This window comes from Lygodium microphyllum, chromosome 24 (assembly GCF_053477565.2).
Source record: "Lygodium microphyllum isolate KBCC chromosome 24, Lygodium_microphyllum_v1.1.10, whole genome shotgun sequence".
NCBI classification, from domain to species: Eukaryota; Viridiplantae; Streptophyta; class Polypodiopsida; order Schizaeales; family Lygodiaceae; genus Lygodium; species Lygodium microphyllum.
In genome coordinates this window covers 85,326,478-85,348,202 of record NC_141158.1, presented here as the reverse complement: position 1 = coordinate 85,348,202, position 21,725 = coordinate 85,326,478, and the positions used below count along the sequence as shown (strand labels likewise).

At 45.6% G+C, this 21,725-nt stretch overlaps 1 protein-coding gene across 1 annotated transcript in view; it reads left to right on the top strand.

The window, feature by feature from the left end:
• The window catches only part of LOC148015316 (uncharacterized), a 293,490-nt gene that overhangs the window by 133,731 nt on the left and 138,034 nt on the right, over positions 1 to 21,725 (top strand). The window contains exons 13-14 of the mRNA XM_087664938.1: positions 3,112 to 3,438; positions 3,839 to 4,165. Coding sequence (XP_087521064.1) covers positions 3,112 to 3,438; positions 3,839 to 4,165 — 654 coding nt within the window. The remainder of the gene's footprint in view (positions 1 to 3,111; positions 3,439 to 3,838; positions 4,166 to 21,725) is intronic.

Here is a 21,725-nt window from a genome sequence, read left to right as displayed (position 1 = left end):
GAACAGGCTGATATTTGTCATGGACAATCATGAGCACACCCGAATAATGCATGGCCTGTGACCCAGCATAAAACAGTCTAAAGCCCTAGCAATCTACCACTTTTCCGGCTTCATCGTGACTCTTGTGCTCAACAGCGCACAGGACATCCCACTGATTTTCATGCAACACAGTCCACATAGCATGTTGCTTGTGGCGAGAACAAATTCCACGCACATTCCACGTGGCGATTTTCATGTATACTCCAAGCAAAATCAGGTGCGAGGCACTGCTTGCCTCGATTGGACTTTGTCAGCGAGCATGTCCAGGACTCCCTCGTCCAAGAAATCTGCCAACACTGCAAAAGAGTTCTGCGGACCAGATTTGGAAGTAGACGGCATATCTGCTGGCTTTGGGATGGACCGGGGATAACGACGGTCCCACGGGGTAATGACATTACCTCTGGTATCAAATGCGAGCTTCGCAGAGGGACCCTTAGAACGATCCGAAGACATTTTCCTGGCGGACTGATAACGGGGGCCAGAGGAAACCATAGCAGGAGCCGAGCGCTCAGCCGACTGCATTTCCTTCCTTCGCATGTATGTACGCATGGAATCTTGAGATGTAGTAGGCACATTGTTCTGCATGGCCGCAACAACCCTGTTGCCTTTTTTTGCACCTACTTCCACCCAATTATTGGCGCTAGAATCCAGACCCGCAACCTGTTGTTTACCTTTGGCCAAAGCTTGGGGCTGATGAGTAGCATCCAGTGATGGAGCATCACACACCATCTCCTCCATGGGCGGCACAGCATGGCCATTATGGGAAGTGGGTTGCTGTTCCGGGCACTCGGCCATAAAGTGCCCCAATTGTCCACAGGAGAAGCAATGCCCTGCAAAATTGCCCCATTTCAATCGAAAGTGTAAAGGGTGCATGCCAGGGCAATTGAGGCGTAACCAGGCAGGCCTTTTTCTTGCAGTGTCCCAAAGCATACACAAGCGGTTGCGATTCACAGCCCGGAGACTGGGAGGGACCAGAACAGTGCCCACAGCGGCCATAGCATCCTTCAATAGCGGCCAATAAACAGCCGGACAGTTTTCCACCTCGACCCAGACCGGGCATTCACGTTGCAGCAGACGCTGAAAGTCTGCCATTGGACGCCATGGAACCACATGAACCAATCGGCGTTCAAAAAACAAAGGCAGTTTCGACAGGAGAGCAGCACGGTGCGTCTCTGATTTCAACAGGACCTCAAAAAAACCCCGGGAGCCAATAAAAATCTCTTCAACACAGTCCCCTTGCAGCAGATGTTGCAACCACTGGCGAATACGGGAAAGCAACGGGATTCGACCAGTGAAGAAAAGTATCACAGCGCGATCATAGAATACCGAAAAGGAGCGTAGGACCGTTTTTGGGTCCACGGTGGCATCCAGCACATCGTCAGGTGCAGAGTCGGAAAAGGCTTCCTGATTATGTTGAACATAATCGCCCAGCAAAGTGTTTGCAAATTCCAGCAAGTGTTCCCAGTCCACTTCCTGAGAGTCCACCGAATCCGAAGCAACCTGGGCATAGGACCGATCCTGAGAAACGCCTATCTCTTCCGAAGCATGCTTGGTACGTTTCCCCGCAGGCTGGATGTCAGGACCAGGGGGCATCTCTTCATTGCATGGAACCATATCCTCGGGTTCCTCCGCATCAGAATCCGGGCCCAGTGCTGCCACTGTTTGATCTATGAAGTCCAGATCCAAACCAGCCATCGTAGATGATGATTTGCTCTCGAATGAGGACTGACCCTCTGTTTTGCCGTCTCTCTCGCTTTCCCTTTTCCCGTACCGAGGCGCTGTCCAGGGGTGCACTCAGCAAGAAGAGCTAATGAAAACCGAGGTTTACCTGTCTCCGTGCAGGGGCAGACAGGCGAAACACAGGCCGGGCGGTCTCCACAGCAGGACGGGACAGGCTGGGATGTCGGTTAGGGGTCCGTCGGCAGCGTCCGGGAACAGGGCGTCAGGAGGATGCTATCCTGAATAGGGCAACAGCGAGAGGGCAGCTGGGCGTTGACAGGGCGGCCAGAACAGAGGATGCGAGCTCCAGGGGCAGGGCGACTGCTCCCGCCGGCTCCAGGAGCAGGACTGCCTGACGACGGCACCAGGGATGACGCCCGCAGCACAGGGCGCAGGCGTGGCTGGTCGAACGAGGCAGAGACGCAGGCCGCGATGGTGGTGACGAACTCGAACGCCTGGCGAACAGGGGCGACGACGCGCGTGAGGCAAACGCGGGGTGGCGACAGGTAGGGTTTTGCAGGCGGCGGCGGCGCAGGAAAACGCGCCCGCAGATCGCGCCAGACCTAGCGAGGGCAGGGCGGCACGGCGCGGGAGCAGCAGCCCGTCATCTCTCTCTCTCACGTGTGCCTCTCTCCACTCTCTCTCTCTCTCTCTCTCTCTCTCTCTCTCTCTCTCTCTCTCTCCATAATGAGTAAGTATGTTATATCAGCTAACTAAAAGGATACAAAAGTCACATGACTAAAAGAGTACAGAAGAGGACTCTCCTCTATGAACTGCATGGGACTCTGGTGCAGTCTACTGGGAGCATGTTTCATGTGAGCAGATGGGGCTGGGATGCAAGGGGCGCAGGTTGATGCGACCAGATAAGGGGTGGAATAATGGGATGGAGAAAAATGGGTAACTACAGTAGATGCACCTCTGCTTTTGGTTGTTTTTTAATTAGGCTTTTCTCAAGAACATTCTTATAAAGATCCTGTGATCAAAACCTTCATTAGCCTATACATTGAGTCAAATTTCTGTTATTGAAGCAAGTACCAGACCCTGATTATACTGAACTCCAGTTAGAAACATACTTTGGAATCTACAGAGAAGCATGCAGTTTCTTTATTATCATTTTGTATTCATTTTGCATCCATGACAGGCAGACATTTTCCTGATAGTACAAGCACCTGTTCTTTTTGAAAATGTTCCAAACCTGCCGCAAAGCCTTAGTTAAAAATTTGAAATTAGGTGACAGTTTAGCTTGTGAAGAATACTTTGTCCACATTCTGTAACATACAAATAAGAGATGCAAAATGTCATTAGCACTGGTGAGGATTTAAAACTTGTATTTTTCTTTTAGTCGTGTGCCAGGTCTCCTATCAGCTGAATATTCAAACGGATCATGGTACACAAACAATACAAATTTCAAGCTAGGAGATCAAGCAGCTCTAAGGCTTTATCTAATGGACTCATACGGCAATGTTATAATTGGGAAGACTTTTCCAGAGAATTTGGATGTTTATATTTACTGTAACAATGAACAGACCAGATTTCCTGTGAAACTGACATTGATCCCAGATAATGCTAATTATGTGAAGGCTATCTTTACAATTGATGAAGCTGGAGAATGCTTGCTTGTTGTCACAAATGGAACATCAGAGATTGTTGGCTCACCATTCAATTTTACCAGTATCTCAGGTCTTTCCTCCTCTCCTTTAATGTAATGCTAGTCTTGTCAATACTAACACTGCAGTACTTTCAACCCGTAGATTTTACAGAGCCAGATAAAAGCCAAATATTAAAAATGTAAAACTTTCCATAATTTGTCCAGCACAACTCATTATGTGTCCAGTGGTCTAGGATTGGACCTAATGCTGCACATCACAGCTTCTCCTAATGAGGCTGTCTTAACAGCATAAAAAAGATTATTGCATATTGTCTAAACGGGTATTTGTCAAATCTACTTTGTCAGTACCTAACATGTGATATATGATACGTTTCTATAAGCTTTTATATACATTTCAAACGAGACAACCCTTTAAATTTAACCTCTGCCATTACGTTTTAACATCAGCCATTCAATCTATGTTTTTACTAGGGAACTTGTCTATTCCAAATTGTGAGGGCACATGGCTGAATGATACAAACATATTCAAGGCAGGAGAGCAGATATTCTTTCAAGTTACATTTAAAGATGATAGAAGATATTTTGTGCAAACAGTTTCTCCTTTTGCTAAAATATCCATAACCATTAGAAATGTAAATGGTGCAAAATACAATACTGACATCAGAACGCTACTTGGATCACGACTTTGGTATGGAATTATCACATTTAACATAACATTGTCTGGACGATACTTGCTGTATGTTGGAGGTACAAGAAGCCAAATTCAAAAATCACCTTTCCCATTTTCTGTTACAGAAGGTTAGCCAACTATCTCAATATGACAAATATGCCTGTCTAGGAAAATTAGATTCCTTCTTGATGGGTTCATGGTTCATATGGATTGGTTAAAATGGATAAGAGTTGAAAGATAAACTCAGAGACTCATATATATCAAGGGATTTTTATTTTAGCTGGTGAAATAACCAAAAGCAGTCATTTTGGATGTTCCTGTGGTTCATTTATATGATACTCATGCATCTTTTTGACGTAAATCCTCATCTGACTTTAGGCATCCTATTATTTTCAGCTATCCTAGTATCAACAACAATATTTGCACCTACTATCAAGAGTAGGCAACCACACCTACTCTTACCTTCACTCTTCAGTAAGGGAATTGCATAGCTTCTATGTAAATAGTCAGTTTTCTTTCCCTAGAAAGGAAGAATGTATTAGTAACTACCTCAATCAAATAAAATACAAGCCTTGTAAATGGCAATGATGAAATACAGAAGAATACATATCTGAGCTCTCCACTCATGTGAGTGTTTAATCCAAGGGCTGTCTTAAAAGCCAATCGAGTGGTTCAAATTTTGTATTGCCAAACTAAGTGTGAATCCAAGTGGAAGAACCCCAAATTCAAGATAGCAAGAAGGCCTCTCCTCCCCCTCATATGCTTCAAGGCACCCTATAGCCTCATTCCCTTATAGAGTGTGGATAATCCTTTTACACATCTCGGAAAGAGTCTTTGTTGTAGACATATCTTTCAGTTTAATGTTATGACATCTATATCAAGGTACCATGCTAGCAGTCAACTGCCATATGCCCTATACACCACCCTATTTGAGTGTAATATGGTGTGGAAATATGCTCATCTACTGTGAGAAAGAAAGAAAGATATATTAAGGTCTGCTGAGGCCAAAATGGCCTATGAGGCAAAACCATGTAGAATGATAATTTTCTAGACACCAAAGTGTGACGTCCTAAACAATCCATGATATACTATCCAAAACATTATATGACCCAAGAAGCTGCTCCCACTATCATAATGTCATTTCTACATGAAAAGTCATCTGAAGAGCTTTTTTTTTTATAGAAAGGAAAAATTCTATCAATAACACCTCAGGGAAAGTCCTCTTGAGGTAAAGTAGAATGTACAAAGATCCCTGTAAAGAGTAAAGGAGTACATCATAAGCACATTGGTTGTGCAAACAATCAAATTCGGTGGGCTATAATGCTAGACCATATGAGGGGCTAGGTGAAAGGAGGTGTCGGAGAGAGTGGATGATCTTTTTCTAGATCCTTAAGAGTTTTTGTGTAGTATCTGAAGTGTCTCCTCCAAACCTCTTGAGCTTGAGGGCAAACTCAAAGGTAGTGTCTATGTGCCTCCCTTGGTCTCTCCACATCCAACGCAAGCAACCGCAACTCTATCATACCTATTAGGCCAAGAAGCCCCTACTAGATTCCTAAAGGAAGAGTGAAATCTTGCTAGGCCCAAAACTGTTGTCTAATATTCTTTGGAAGTTGGATAAGAAAGGTGAAGCAATACCTTGTTTTGTGCTCATATTGCAGCTGTTGGATTGCTCTAATCTTTCTCATGTATATTCTTCTCCCTAGCTTGGTAACATAGCCAACAAAAGGCAAAATGTGAAGTGATTTTCCAACCCTTCATCATACAGGTAGCCTTGTTGGGTCCATAGACCATCTCTTGTCATATTAAACAACCACTTTGATCCTTTGACAAGAGCATCCTGCATATTGTGTTTGATTTAGGTTTCCTCTCATAAGTCTATCATCCTCCTATGGAAGTGAAGACCATAGCTTTAGGTTTTAAAAACATCTATATCTATCCTCAACTCTTAAACAGTCCCTTTTCTACTATCTACTATGGTCTTGGGTAATCTTGAGAGGCTATTAAAAAAAGGAGCTACCTAAACTTCTCTTAAACAAAGGCTGGACCTAAATGTCTAGACTATAAGAAATTGATCTCCAAGCTCAAATAATGTCTTTGTAAACTACCTCAAAACTTCTCCCAAGGTCTCTAGCTCTATCTACTGAAAGATCTAGTGAACAATACTAAGCATCCCTCCAAGTCTTCACCCAAGAAGGATGCAATCCCCAAGAGACTCACCTTGAAACTAGAAAAGTGAGAAATGCAGTCAAGATCCTCTATATAGGTTTTATGCTACCGGATATATGTTGCTTGGATCCTGGATGTATGGATGCCATCCACATGATGTTTTGAGCTTTTGTTTGTTCATCTAGCATTTGACTTTTGTTCCAATGGGAGCTGCTACTTGTCACTTGGATGTTACATTGAGCATTTGGTTATGCAATTGAGCTTGAGGGTCTTATAGTGAGTCCATGCGACTTGGTGACATGTACATGCTCTCGTCATGATTTATGTACACATTTGATGCTTTGTGGATTGATCTAACATTGCTTTTGGGTCGGCACCTATCTCTATCATGATATTGTGATATATGCATCTTGGTTGGCTATGTATTGAGCTTCTGTCACAAATCTCATGGATCTAGCCCGAGAAGAACAAAGAATGCTTGGGACTTCATCATCTATCCAAATTCAAATGTGGTTTTTGGATTGATGATCCAAATTGTGGAAGCTTACTGGTTTGAGGTCATTGTCAAAGGTCTTCTTCCAGGTGTAGAGCCATGGAATAAGTTATTTTTATGGAGATGAAGGGTGTTAGCTAACAAGCATCTCTAAATCTCCACTACAAAACTAAATTTTCCAAGTACAATGTTATACCATCTACGAGCTCCACATTTGAAAGCTCATCCAAGTCTAGGATGGGCAACCTTATTTCCTAGATACTTGTAAAGTCCTATCTCACTTTTTGAACTTCTTCCCTTTAGCCGTGTAACCTAGATGGGTGCTCAAGCATATATTGCTACAACCCCTCTAAATCGGTGCTTTTCAATTCCCATCCTTAACATGTGTTCTCTAGAAACTCCAATCTCAATAGCTTGATGAGTCTATAGATAGAGGTAGTAGTGATGCATCAATTTTTCAATGCACTGTCTTTATTGCTCATTATCCCAATATCGGATTGTGTAAAGACTTGAAGTTTGACCCAAGAGAGTGGGTTTAGAGAGATCCCTTTAATAATAGAGCTCAAACATTCCTATGTATTACCAAGTTGGCAAGGAGGATATAGATAGTAGGATCAAGATGTTCCCAACAAACACTCTTAGACACAGCATCTCCAGACTCTTGGCCATTTTGATACACTTTTGCAAGATATTAGAGGACACCTTTAGGCCCAAAAAGATCTTGTAGGAGCTTTCCCTCAACCACCAAGACCCACGGACCGCTTATTGTTCAAGCGTTCCAAGCCGAGCACTAATGGCTACCTCTTACATAGCCGACGCGCAATCCATATCTAGGGGTGTAGTGAGCTTACCTCCATGCTGTTCGAGTTACCTCCTCTCCCGCGCACTCCAGTAGCTCCACGATCGAAGTGCAAGCCTCAAGCAAGCTCCATCCTCAAGCTCCACGCTCCAAGCTCCATTGCCACGAGCAAGACAAGAAAAGAGAAGAGAAGAGAAGAAGAGAGGAGAAGATGGAGAGCTTCTCCTCCCCGGTCCCTCACCCTCACACTCTCACACTCCCTCTCTCAAGCATAAGCTCAAGCAAGCAAGAACAAGAAGAAGAAGAAGAAGAGGAGAGCCACTTTTGGCCACACACAAGAATGAGCTTCTCATTCACTTTTCAACTTTATATACAAAATCCTAAATCCATTTTGGGCGGTCATCCCCTTATCCCCTTTTTTACATGGCAGGCCGTGGCCTAGGCCCTTTTTTCCATTGTCCTTCTATCTTCCTAGCTTCCCTACAAATTGCACAGATAAGAACCCGACGCTCCTTGAATTAAACCATGATGCGCTTGCGCTCTTTCACTAAAGTATTGACTTGCGCTTTTCCTTGCGCGTCTTTCTCCCTTATTTAGGACTTTTCTCCTTGTGCGTCTTTTGTCTTCCGTTTCTCTTTGCCTTGGCCTTTGTCTTTGTCTTGTGCTTTAGCTTTTCCGGATTTTCCACCTTCGTTCGTTTGAGAGTTAACATTACCCCCTCCTAGACGAGTGCCAGTCCCATGGCACTCACCGTCGTAGGTAGCAGGCTTTAGCATGCACCGAAGACGTGGGTGGCAAGGACGTCTGTGGTTGTCATGACAGAGTGTTGGTAGTGGTGGGAAGGAAGGTCGTTGGGGACACGGTGGTGGTTTACAGAGTGTTGGTAGTGGTGGGAAGGAAGGTCGTTGGGGACACGGTGGTGGTTTAGGTGGCTGGTGGTAGGGCTATTGGAGTTGGTGGCAGGCTGTTCGTTTGGGGGGGTTGCACTGATGGAGTACAAGTGGCGGTTTGTTGGGGATTCTGCACATGATGATTCTTGGCGGGCTTGCAGGGTGATAAGGATAGGAATTCAGAGTTAAGTGTTGATGAAGAGCGAACGACACCTTTGTTGGAGTCTTCAATACCTGCAATTGAAAACCTCTCATAGGTGGTCTCTCCCTAGGGGTAGTGATAGTCTTCTCTATCGTGCACAAGACATAGTTTAATTAGTTTGGGAGACAGGTCAAACTCTAAGCAAGCTGAGAGTATTGTCCTGCACTTGAGGACCCAAACTGTGTATATGTTTCGGTGCAGATATGATGTGAGTGCTCGTGCATACTTAGATATTACGTAGTTAGAAGATCACGGGCTGGTTTCTCGTAACAATGAGTGGATGAAGCAAAGTTGTCCCTGTTGAGAAGAAGTACACGTGAAGGTGTATGCGGCATCCTTTGCATTGTGACTGCACGACGTAACATAATTGAACACAGGGACACTGCACTATCGGTAGCTGGTAGCTATTGGACCTGTGTGATGAGAACAATGTACATTTCATGGCCATTCGTGCAGTGCTTACCACAATTGATTGCAATAGTATTAAGATAGAGTGCAAGAGGAAATCGTGTGAATGGGTCAGGGTGACAGGTCTAACCATAGGCGAGACAATCTCCCTAGATATGTTCTGCCCTTGATGTGCCCTGAACTATTGTGGGTGATGCTAGGGGGCTAGAGGACTAGGGACGGAGCCAGCCGAAGGATTAGGCCTTGATACAGGATAAAACCATTCGCATGGAAGTAATTATAGTGTGGGTTATCAAGCGCATATGACGAGAAGGGAAGGAGTGAGGCATGCAGTGTTTGTTGTAGAGGGATGGCCCCCATGATGATGTTCATTTAGCCTCCAGCCATTAGCAGATCTTGGCTCATGCTAAGTTACGCGGACTGGTGGTCATGGAGTGGGGCAGGGCTCATCCTCGGAAGGATAGACCGGAAAGGGAGAAAGGTGTATGGGAAGGGACGGTACCCTGTCCACACCCTTAGAGATGTTGGTCAGGGCTTCCTATGGTGGTAATGAGGGTTGCATGCTCTCCGCCTGGAGGTGGGAATGGTCACACAACTTGTAAATGTGTGGTGAGAGGAGAACCTGAGGAGCTTAGCCTGTTGAACCCAACTCTTCTCCCTGCGCTTGACTATTATTGCTTGTGTGTGTTGATAGTGTCTATACAGGGTCACAAAAGTCATTGTTTATTTATATACATATCTATGAATCCATGTCACTTCACGAGGATAAAAGCCAATTGTAGAACTCTGGATTGTATTGGAGTGTGGCACACGCATCTAGTACTCGTGGCAGCTTACTCAATACTGATAGATATTTTGCAATATCGAGTAGCATGGAACCTTGTCCGAGTCTACTGGTAACATGTAACTCCTCCTCAGTGAGAACCTTATCAGACAAAGAGTTCTCTTGACTAGTTTCAGCCAAGTCCGTACCCCGAATGGCAGTCAACACTCGAAAGGAAGTTGGTGCCACATAGGTTGGGTCTCTTTAAGACCGCCATTTGGCCAATCGCTTCTCTGAGACTGTCATGATCTAGGCTCCTAGTTCGGCCATTGCAACGCGGTTTTCACACCAACGTTGTTCAAATTGACTCCGACCCTCTGGTAGTCACTTTAGTTGCTCTATCTCTAAGAGATTTAGTTGGCAGAGCACATCATTAAATGTGACAGTTATGTGTAGTTCGTCGGCTTCCTCGTCAGAGATGAGTCGCATGCGTTCATACAGGAGCCTGTTATAGTGCTTGTCAAGATATTCTTGCTCTTCCCAGGATAAGGGAAATGGTAAATATTCTTCAAGCTGCTCTTTAGGGAATGCGCCCATGTCTGCCAGGACATAGACACGTGCGAACACTTTGAGCTTAGCATCCAACTCGATTAAGCATTTTGTGACACTTCTATGTTCAACGAGGGCTTGCTCGGTTGCTATCTCATGCAAGGTTCCAGGAGTTTGCCTGGGCTTTAGCATGGCTGGGGGCTCAGGCCTAGATGAGCAGGTTTGGCCAACACTAGGATTTCTTATGCTCTCGGGGTTTCCATGTTTCTCCTGAGGCTTCGTTATTGCGTCATGGTTCTCCTTGGATGTGGCTGGTATAAATTTGTCACCCTGTTGTGACAGCGTTGTATCCACTCTTGATTGGTCAATGCGAGTTCTATTGTCGGTGGATTGAGTGTTGCAAGCAGCCATTGATAGTAACCACTGCTTTGATTTTTTAGAGCACACAGATACGTCTGAGGTCTCACCGCTATTAGGAGAGGCATCAATGGGATTATTGGTGGATGGACTCGATGCTTTATTCCTGAGCTCTCCAGTGCTTTTCGTCTCAATGTTCTTGGGGTCCACACTCCCCTGCAATTGCTATTGTTTTCGTTGTTTTCTCCTCTTTTTCCTAGTCAGTGTAAGTGTATCTCTCAACGACTCAGGACCCTGGACCAGGTCAACCGTTGATATGCTTGGGGCCTCAGCATTCTCTTTCTCTAGCGTGTCCTTATGGGACATAGCTGTGGCCTGCTAAATAGCCTCGCCGGGTTGTGAGGGCACAACTGCCTCCCTTTTCGAAGAGTCTAGCTCTTCAGCCAATTCCCTTGTGTTTAACTCCTCCAGTCTAGGCTTTAGGCACTTTGCTGGAGTTGTCAAGGAAGTTGGCTGTGACACCTCCTCCACAGGTAAACTACTAAGGACACATTCCACAAGGGGCATTGTCACGGCCAAGGGCTGTGACTGCTGTGATCCCTGATTGGAAGTAGTGGCGGCTAGTCCCGTGGGCTGGCTACCCTTGGTGGATTGCAGTGTCAAGTCCCTAGGGCGATCGAAAGTGGTCGTGTCTTTTGTTGCCCTTTGAGCATTCATCTGTGTAGATCGAGCATGAGTTGATCTAGTCACATTAGGTTGCTTAGGCATATCCTTGGGCCGCGAGCTACGGATGGTGTCATGTCCCACCTCTTGGACATTTGGAAGCTTAGATGGAGATAGAGATTGGGATTGAACAGTCCCCTTTGACGACTGCTATAGTGCTTCCTGTGTCCGTTTGGAAAAAGAGGGTGCAGGAGATCTAGGACTCTTAGGTGGACTTGGCACTAGCTGAATGATTTGCTCGAGGCTATTAGACGATTGTGCTATTTGCTTTGTTGAGCAATCATCCTTCTCACGAGCAGTGTTGTGCCTCTAGTGCTCATTATCCTCTTGGGAAGTCAAAAGCTCCTTTAGCACTAATGGTCTTTGTGCACGCGCAATGGTTACATATGACCTATGCTTATTAAGCATGCTAGGCCTTGGCTCTTTCTTTCGAATGCTCATGTTTTGTTTCTTGCCTCGAGACCTGGAGTTTCTCTTAGGTTTCCTCCTGTGCCTTGTTGCTTTTGGTACAATCTGGCCTTTAGCTGATAGAGATGGTTTAGCAGGGGGTTTTGGTATCCAAATCCATCGGTTACCTACGTAATACCCTTAAGCACGTAGCAACGCTTTGGATATCCATCGCGGCGTTGTGCTGACCCTCCATCGATGCCTTCATCTATAAGGCTTGGGTTTCTTTTAAGGTCTTCTACGATATTTGTAAGTCTAAAGCCCGTCCTTGGCATTGTCTCTTGACCTTCTTGTTTCAGGCATGGCTTCACTCAATGGTTCTCGTTGTTTGACCTGTGCTTATATCAGTTTTTCCAACAAGTCCTTGCTCTCGTTAGTAGGCTTGACTGTTATGTCAGCACCTTCCTTGCCTTTTCCTCGAGACTCGAAGAGGTCACCCTTGCTAAAGGTTGTGACTAGCCTCACACCCGGTAGCGTCAGGTGTATCCTCTGTGCTACGTAGTCAGCCTCACACTTGGTCACCCTTTTGAAGGGTCTTCCTAGGAGGTTTTCCTTCCCACAACTAGCACTATTTGGAGGAACATGAAATAGGATAGGCAAGCTTTCAGTTTCAATTGTCGCAAGGATTCTGCACTTCCCTATGAGCACTTGTGGGTGTCCCCCATAAGGGCTAAGAGTTACACTAGTTGGTGTGAGCTCTGGTTGGCCTAGTAGGGTCCATGATTCATAGGTCAAGATATTGAAATCTGCTCCTTCATCAATCAGAGCATCAATAGTATGCTCTCTTTTAGGGGTGAGTTTGACCCTAAGATAAGCAGATGGTACTCTGTCTTCGTCTTCCGGGTCTTGACTTGTAAATTTAAGCCTTCTGACAAATGCCCTTGAGTTTCCAACTGCACGACCAGATATGGATTCTCCACTGATGTCTTGGATCATCAGTGCAGTGCTATTCAAGGAGCATCTATTGTCAGGACTGTCATATCTAGTCATTCTTGCTGTTGTAGCTTGATGTTGCATTTTGCTCCGACTAGACACGGTCTGAACACAATGTCTTTGTGTTCTCATGGTGTGGCCTTTTTTCCCTTGATGGCTAGTTTGGCCCATTGATGTTCTAGGGTCTCTGTTTCTCTCTGTTGGGGTATGGGCTTTTGGTTGCTCTTTTACAAGTGAGGATCCATGCTCGTATAGAGCCATTACTACACTAGGGTCTAATTTGGAGGACCTGCCACGGCTCGCGTTTTCCCTCCAACCTACTTGGGGGAGGTGCGGAGGGAGCCGAGCCCCCTCTGTGAGGGTCCGGGGGGGGCAGTCCCCCCCGGCCCGCAGGGCCATTATGGTAAATGCCATGCATAATTTGGAGGACCGTTTATAGCCAAATTTTGAACTACTTGCTCTAAGTTTCAGCCCAGTGATGGACCTGTGACGTGCCTTTAGCTCTACGTAGCCTTTGGGGTCAATTTCAGAGTTTAGATGCATCAAAATTTATGTTCTAGACACTTGTCCGATTTTGACAGTTTTCTGTCCGATTCTCAGACATCCGATTTTCAGGAGTCCGATTATCAAAGTCAAACGTCCAATTTTGGTTGGTCCGATCGGCCCAATGGTCCGATTTTGGTTCGTCCGATTTCTGGAATCGGACGTCCGATTTTGAGTGGTCCGATTGTAGAAATCGGATCGGACAAGGTGGTCCGATTCTAGTAGTCGGATGGAGGTGGTCCGATTTTTGGAATAGTCCGATTCTGGGACTTGTCTGATTCTGGGAATCGGATCGGAAAGGTGGTCCGATTTTCGGAGTCGGACGGTTTTTGAAGAGGTCCGATTTTCGGAGTCGGACGGTCCGACTCCAAAGATAGGGCAATCCTATTCTGGGACTCGGACGAATTGGTCCGACTGCGCGGCCGACGGCCCGGGAGTTGCACGCGACGCCTCTAGGCTGACGTCTACTTCACCGAATCGTGCCATGCCGCCTAATTAGATACAAAGCCACAGAGGGAAACGCCTGTCGTATCTGAAAGTGGTGTGGCGCTCGAATTGACCAGCACGCTGACGATCTCCCCGCAGGTCTCTCTCTTTTTTTTTTTTTTGTAAAAGGTAATTGTATTAATTAAGAAAAAAAGGTACAAGTTTACATGATTTCATGATTACAAAATACACGAGGCCCTAGGCCAATGTGTGGGAAATCCCAGAACTAATCCACGAAAAAGGTTACACAAATCATGGCAAAGACCCAGAGGCAATTGCCATATGCCAGGGAAGCAAGTCCTCCCAAGGGAGCAAGTCCAAGTGCCAAATGAGATCTATCTGCCAATGCAAGAGACCTTTAAGCTGGGCAATGTGTCTCGGTACATTAGAGGCCGAATCAAAGAGAAAGGCATTCCGCGTGGTCCAAATGTGCCAACATCCCCAATATCTGAAAAAGTGGAATAAGATCTTCATATGTAACTGTGGCGGTGTGGGGTACTTTGGGCGCACAAAAACCCAATCGAAAGGAGTTAGTGAGGACCCCACCACTGCACGCCAGACTTGTGACAAGAGTGACCAGATATTCTTGGAGAGCAGGCAAGAAAGAAATCGATGTCGAGCCGATTCCACAGTAGTGGTACAAAAGAAACAATTGCCATTCGAAATTCTACGCTTGGAAAGTGTGAGATCAGAGGATCAGGGTACAGCTGGGATTCAGTAGACAGTGTGAGAGTGAGAGACAGAGTTGAAGCACAACACCCAAGAGAATAGACTAAATGAGTGTAACCAGAAAGTACAAAGTACAACCCTTAAACCTTAGGGTTGTAGGGGGTATTCACACCCGACACACACTAAGTGCCCAAATGTGTGTAACATAAGCACATAAGTACATACGACAATAAGACCATAAGTCTGGGGGAAAAAACCTCTCCTACCGAGAGTAAAAAGTGCCCCAGTGTCCTACTGATCACCGACACTCCCATATGAGCGTAGGCGTAAGTAAAGCGTGAGTCAAATACCCAACAAACCCCCCTAGAGTGAAGAGTGATCAAGAGTACAAGGATCATCCGCCACCAAAGGATGTCAAATTTAAAGCATCTCGAAATGCTTCAAATTTGTCACAAGGAAGAGCTTTGGTGAAGATGTTTGCCACATTACTGATGGTAGGACAATAGATAAGGCTGATATCACCTGCATGTAGCCTCTCTCTGACAAAGTGATAGTGAATCTCAATGTGTTTCGTGCGAGCATGAAACACTGGGTTCTGTGCCACTGCAATGGCACTCTGACTGTCAGTGAACAAAGGAGTAGGCTCAGTAACAGATACATCCAAATCAGCTAGCAAGCGTTTAAGCCATACGCATTCAACTGTGGTAGTGAAAGCTACCTTGTATTCAGCTTCACATGACGATGTGGCAACAGTGGATTGTTTCTTGCTAAGCCAAGAAATGCAAGAAGAGCCAAGAAAGAAACAATTTCCACTAGTAGAGTGACGTGTATCATAATCACCAGCCCAATCAGAATCACTGTAAGCATGTAACTGCAGTGGTCCCCCCTTGGCATAAAGCAACCCAAGAGAATGAGTACCCTGCAAGTAGCGAAAAACACGCTTGACAGCTTGCCAATGTGACATACGTGGCTGATGCATATACCTGCTCAAAGCTGAAACTGCAAACTGTATGTCCGGCCTAGTATTGCATAGATAGATAAGACATCCAACTGCAGGAGCATATGTATGTATATCAAACAAATCACTGTCATCATGTAATGACAGTTTCAATCCAGGTTCCATGGGAGTACAAACTGGCTTGCAATCCTGTAAGCCAAACTTCTCAAGAAGCTGCCCAATATACCTTGACTGTGATAGCCCAATACCTCGAGCATTATGTATGAACTGGATGCCCAAGTAGTAATGCAAAACTCCCAAGTCAGACATGTCAAAAATTTGCTGCAAATTTTGTTTGAATGCTGAAATCTGATCAACATGTGTTCCAGTAAGCAAAAGGTCATCAACATAAAGACATAAAATCAGCATAGATCCCCCTTCTTTACATACGTGAAGGGTAGACTCAGATGAGCTGTTTAGAAACCCCTGACCAAGCAAGAAAGCATCTATTTTTTCATACCAAGTTCTAGGAGCTTGTTTCAAACCATATAGTGCCTTTTTGAGCTTGCATACCAAATGTTCTGAGCCTTCAACTGCAAAACCAATGGGCTGCTGTACATAAACTTCCTCCTGAAGTTCCCCATGTAAAAATGCAGTCTTGATATCTAGCTGATGCACTGTCCAACCATAATGTGCAGCCAAAGCAATCATAGACCTGATGGTCGTCATACGGGAAGTAGGAGCAAATGTCTCCTCATAATCAATGCCCTTTTTCTATGCGTAGCCTTTACCTACCAGCCGTGCCTTGTATTTGTCAATGGATCCATCTGCTTTTCTTTTCAATTTGTAGACCCATTTCGTTCCAATGGCTTTCTTCCCAAATGGCAAGGACACCAAATCCCAAGTTTGATTCTTAGTAATAGAATCTGATTCAGCTTGCATAGCTGCCATCCAATGCACACTGTGTTGTGCATCCTCATAACATTCAGGCTCTTCATTATCAAAAGTACTTGCTGCCATAATAAACTCCATGGTATGTGCTGAATCATGCAAACGAGTTTGCCTTCTAGTACGACCAGCCATGGGTGCATCCAAAGGACTATCTTGCATAGTCTGCAAATACCATCTAGGTAATTGTCTAGCATCCTGACTGTGTGCAAGTTCTTGCTGAATTTCAGTTTCAGCATGATGCTGAATATTCCGATCAGCCAATGGCTGAATTTCTGCACTTTCCATAGGAGCAGCTGGCTGAACATTAGGTTCATTTTCTGAACCTCCAGCTGAATCACCAAAAGTAATGGACAGCAGCCCTTCAAAAACATCACGGGCAGCCTGATATGTATCCAAACCAGCCAAGGATAATTCTGATTTTTCATCAAAAACAACATCCCTGCTGACAAAAACCTTCTTTGTAACGGGAGCATAGAGTCTATAGCCTTTGCTCTCATTGCTATATCCCATAAAAATGCACTTAACAGCCTTGTTGTCCAATTTTTTTCTAAGTACCTGTGGAATATGGGCATAGGCAAGACACCCAAAGGTACGAAAGTGACCAACAGAAGGTTTACGGCTGTTCCAAGCCTCAAATGGTGTGATGGTCTTCAAGGCTTTGGTAGGGCATCTGTTCAAAATATGGCAAGCACACATGACTGCTTCCATCCAAAAGCTATGAGGCAAGCTCTTTGCCTTCAGCATACATCTGCCATCTCCATGAGTGACCGATTCTTCCTCTCTGCTACCCCATTCTGCTGTGGAGTATAAGTTGTAGTATACTGATGGACTATGCCCTTCTGCTACAAAAAAGAATTCAGCATAGAGGACATGTATTCCCCCCCTCGGTCCGAACGGAGAGTCTTAATTTTGCATCCAGACTAATTTTCAACAAGTACACTGAAAGCCAAAAATGCATCATACACTTCTGACTTCTTTTTCAAACAATAGACCCAGCAAAAACGTATAAAGTCATCAATGAATGTCACAAAATAATAACAACCGCCCAATGACATGGTTTGCATAGGCCCACAAACATCTGAATGCACCAACTGCAATCTGGTTGTTGCTCTGAAAGCAACATCACGAGGAAATGAGAATCGATGCATTTTCCCCAAAATGCATCCCTCGCATAAGTGCTCAGGAGGTCTCTCCAAGGGAGGTAAGCCATCCAGCATCTGAGTGTTGGGTATCTCACACGCCTTACTTACGCCTACGCTCATATGGGAGTGTGCGGGTGATCACTAGGACACTGGGGCACTTTTTACTCTCGGTAGGAGAGGTTTTTTCCCCCAGATTATGTGTACTATTTTGTATGTGCTTGTGGTGCACACTTACGGGCACTTACTGTGTTCGGGTGTGAACAGCCCCTTATAACCCTAAGGTATAAGGGTTATCATTTGTACTTTCAGTTAACACTCTATTCAGTACTATTGCATTGGGTATCGTGCTCAACTCTGTCTCTCACTCTCACACTGTCTACTGCACTTCAGCTGCACCTCGATCCTCTCCCATCTGACATTTGGTATCAGAGCTGAGCTCTGAACTCAGCTTCTGCAGCACACGCCAGTCCTGCTCCAGCGTCAGACGTCACCTCAGCACAGGTACAACCTGTCGTCAGTTCTGTCAGCAGTGAGGCGCTGTTCCACAGAGCTGCCTCAACACAGTACAAGTCGTCGCCAGCCTCCACCAGTACCCTGTCCGTCAGCAGCTCGCGAGCAGCACCAGGTCCACGTCAACGTTAGTCTCGTCAGTCACGTTTGACATCTGTCTCGTCACGTCAGCTGCAGGCGCTGACGTATGCCAGCGCGCTGTCCAACAGTGCAGTCCTCGTCAGCCCAGGCGCCGCCTAAGTCGTCTGTTAGCCCATACGACTTCCGTCAGACCACCGTCAGTCCACCCGTCACACGCGGGTTTGTTGGGTATCTCACACGCCTTACTTACGCCTACGCTCATATGGGAGTGTGCGGGTGATCACTAGGACACTCGGGCACTTTTTACTCTCGGTAGGAGAGGTTTTTTCCCCCAGATTATGTGTACTATTTTGTATGTGCTTGTGGTGCACACTTACGGGCACTTACTGTGTTCGGGTGTGAACAGCCCCTTATAACCCTAAGGTATAAGGGTTATCATTTGTACTTTCAGTTAACACTCTATTCAGTACTATTGCATTGGGTATCGTGCTCAACTCTGTCTCTCACTCTCACACTGTCTACTGCACTTCAGCTGCACCTCGATCCTCTCCCATCTGACACTGAGTACGCTGCAAAAGCATCAAGCTGCCAAAGTTTACATGCCCCAAACGAGCATGCCATAACTCCGCCTGTATCATAGCAGGAGTAAGAGTGGATGTCAAGTATGCTGACTGATCTACTGAAAGAGCATCCAACTCATATAAACCATGACACAAAGATCCTGTCAAGACCAAAGTCATGCATTCTTTTTCTCTAACCATGCAACAGTCATCATCAAAGGTGGCCTGCAAACCACAACGTGCCAAAGAAGAAATAGAAAGCAAATTCTTCTTGATTCCAAGCACAAACAAAGCATCCTGCAGGCGGAGAATAGAGCCATCAATGGCTGTGAGCTGAATCTCCCCAATACCACAAACAGGGTATGATGCATTATTGGCACACTGTACCGATTTCCCAACGGGAGGTGCACTAACTGAAGCAAACAAATCTCTGCGAGATGTAATATGTCTAGAAGCACCACTATCAAAGAACCAAGTGTCAGCATCCTCTGTAGAGCTAAGTGCTCTATCGGCCCAAGAGATGTCATAACTGCAAGTGTAAAAACAATAGTCCCTGTCCACAACAAAGGACGCGGACTCACTAGCAGTGGAAGGAGTAGTAGAAACAGACATTCTTGACTCCTTCTCTTTGGCAATGCGTTTCCTGCACTCAGTGATATAGTGGTCGGGCTTCTTACAATAGTGACATTTTCCTTTTTTTGCTTGCGTCCCTCCTTGTGTCTGATTCTGCGATGTGCCCGAAGTGCCAGAACTCTGTGGAGCATTTTTCACCTTGCTGTTTTTGCCTTTCTGTCTTGCCACAAAAGCCTGCTCAGAGACTATAGCATCCACACCACTATTTTTCCGTGTTTGCTCCTCCTCTAGAAGCAAACTAACCAGCTGAATAAAAGTGAGTGGGTGCTCAGCAATCCTCATGGTGAGGTTCAATGCAGTATGAAAAGACAAGTATGAAGGAGGTAAGGAATTCAAGGTGGTGGATATCAATTGTGCATCCGAAAAATACTCATCTACATTCATGGGCTGCTCCCTCAAGTCCTGAATCTCATTTAAGTGATCCTGCATAGAATCACCTTCATGCATCTTCAGAGTTTCCAACTCTTTCTTCAAGAAAGAGATCCGAGTCTCATTCTTTCCTGCAAACATATGCTCTAAAGTCAACCATGCATCTCGTGAAGAAGATGCCGAACGGATATGAGGTATGATGGACCGCTGAACTGCCAGAGCAATCAACGACAAGGCCTTTGCATCACGTGTATCCCAAACTTTTTGAGCTGCAGTTCTTGGAGGAAGTGGCTGAGGTGGAGCGGGCCAAGGTCCCCGTTGTCCACGTGCGCCATGGGGAGGAGGAGTAACGGGAGCTACAACTCCCGGTCGAGTTTCCTCTCCACTGACATAATCCCATAAATTCTTGGCCACTAATACATTCTTCATCATGAATGACCAAAGCGAATAGTTGTTTCCGTCCAATCTGTCTTCCTTGGATACATACGTAAAGACATCACCTCCCTAATTTGCCATGATGACAAATTTCCAAAGACAAAATGAGCAATGTCAAAGCAGTATGAACTGGAAACCTGCAAATTTCCAGAAATTACAGCAAACACGTTTCTGCAATTAATGTGCAAGGGCGTACTCTGTCAGAAAACTGTCTTTTAATGCACGCTTCCCAAGGTGCAAACAGTGCACTGCAACACTGTTATCTCAAAATCCCCAAAAATTTTGCCAAAATTTCTGTCAAAACAGTCTTTCTATGACTGTACCAGCAGTTCGAATGCAACTGTCCACAAAATACACAAAAGACCCAAAATTTCTGATGATCCTGTCCAGAAATCAGACAAGACATCCGAGCACCAAAGCCCATAGCAGACATAAGGTCAGCAACGAAAGACCAGTCCAGATAGTCAAAAGCCTTTTCCAGGTCCAGTTGAATCAGTACCACCTCCTGATTAGAATGCCGGGCATAATCAATGGCCAATTGGGCATTCAAAACATTGTGTAGAATATTTCGGCCCTTAATGAAACCATACTGGAGAGGGTGCACAAGGGCAGGGAGATGCTTATGGAGCCGATTCGCCATTACTTTGGAAAAGATTTTGTACATTGAACCCATCAAAGAAATGGGGCGCCACTGTGTCAACTTAGATGGCGAAGGAACTTTTAGAAGCAGTTTAATAAGTCCTTGTTTCCATGAGGGAGGCATGATCCCCATTTCCCACACCTGCTGAAACAAAGCCTGCAATGGTTTCGCCAGTTGGGTAGCGAAAGCTTCAAAGAACTCATTGGTGAGACCATCCCAACCCGGACTTTTATCTTTGGGCAAGTGTAACAAGACATCCATAACCTCTGCTTCACCAATATCTGACTCCAGAGTAACTTGCATGTCCTGCGGAAGCTGATTGCGGACCAGGTCATAAAAAACCGAACGGGCCTGAGTAATTTGGGCTGAAGGTGGAGAAGCGGAACCGAGAAGGTCACAACTTTACCGGCGTCACCGTGACTCTTGTGCTCAACAGCGCACAGGACATCCCACTGATTCTCATACAATGCAGTCCACATGGCATGTTGCTTGTGGCGAGAACAAATTCCTCGCACATTCCACGTGGCTATTTTCATGTGTATACAAAACACAATCAGGTACGAGGCACAGCTTGCCTCGATTTGACTTTGTCGGCGAGAATGTCCAGGACTCCCTCATCCAAGAAATCCGCCAACACCGCAAAAGAGTTCTGAGGACCAGATTTGGAAGTAGACGGCATATCTGCTTGCTTGGGGTTGGAACGTGGGTAACGACGGTCCCATGGAGTAATGACGTTGCCTCTGGTATCAAAAGCCAGCTGTGCAGGTGGACCCTTTAGACGATCCGAATACATTTTCCTGGCGGGCTGATGACGGGGAGCTGAAGAAACCATAGCAGGAGCAGAGCGCTCGGAAGACATCATTTCCTTCCTGCGCATATATGTTCGCATGGAATCTTGTGAGGTAGTAGGCACAGTACTCTCCATGCCAGCACCAATCTTGTTGCCTTTTTTGGCACGTACTTCAACCCAATCAGTGGCACGGGAATCCAAACCCGAAACCT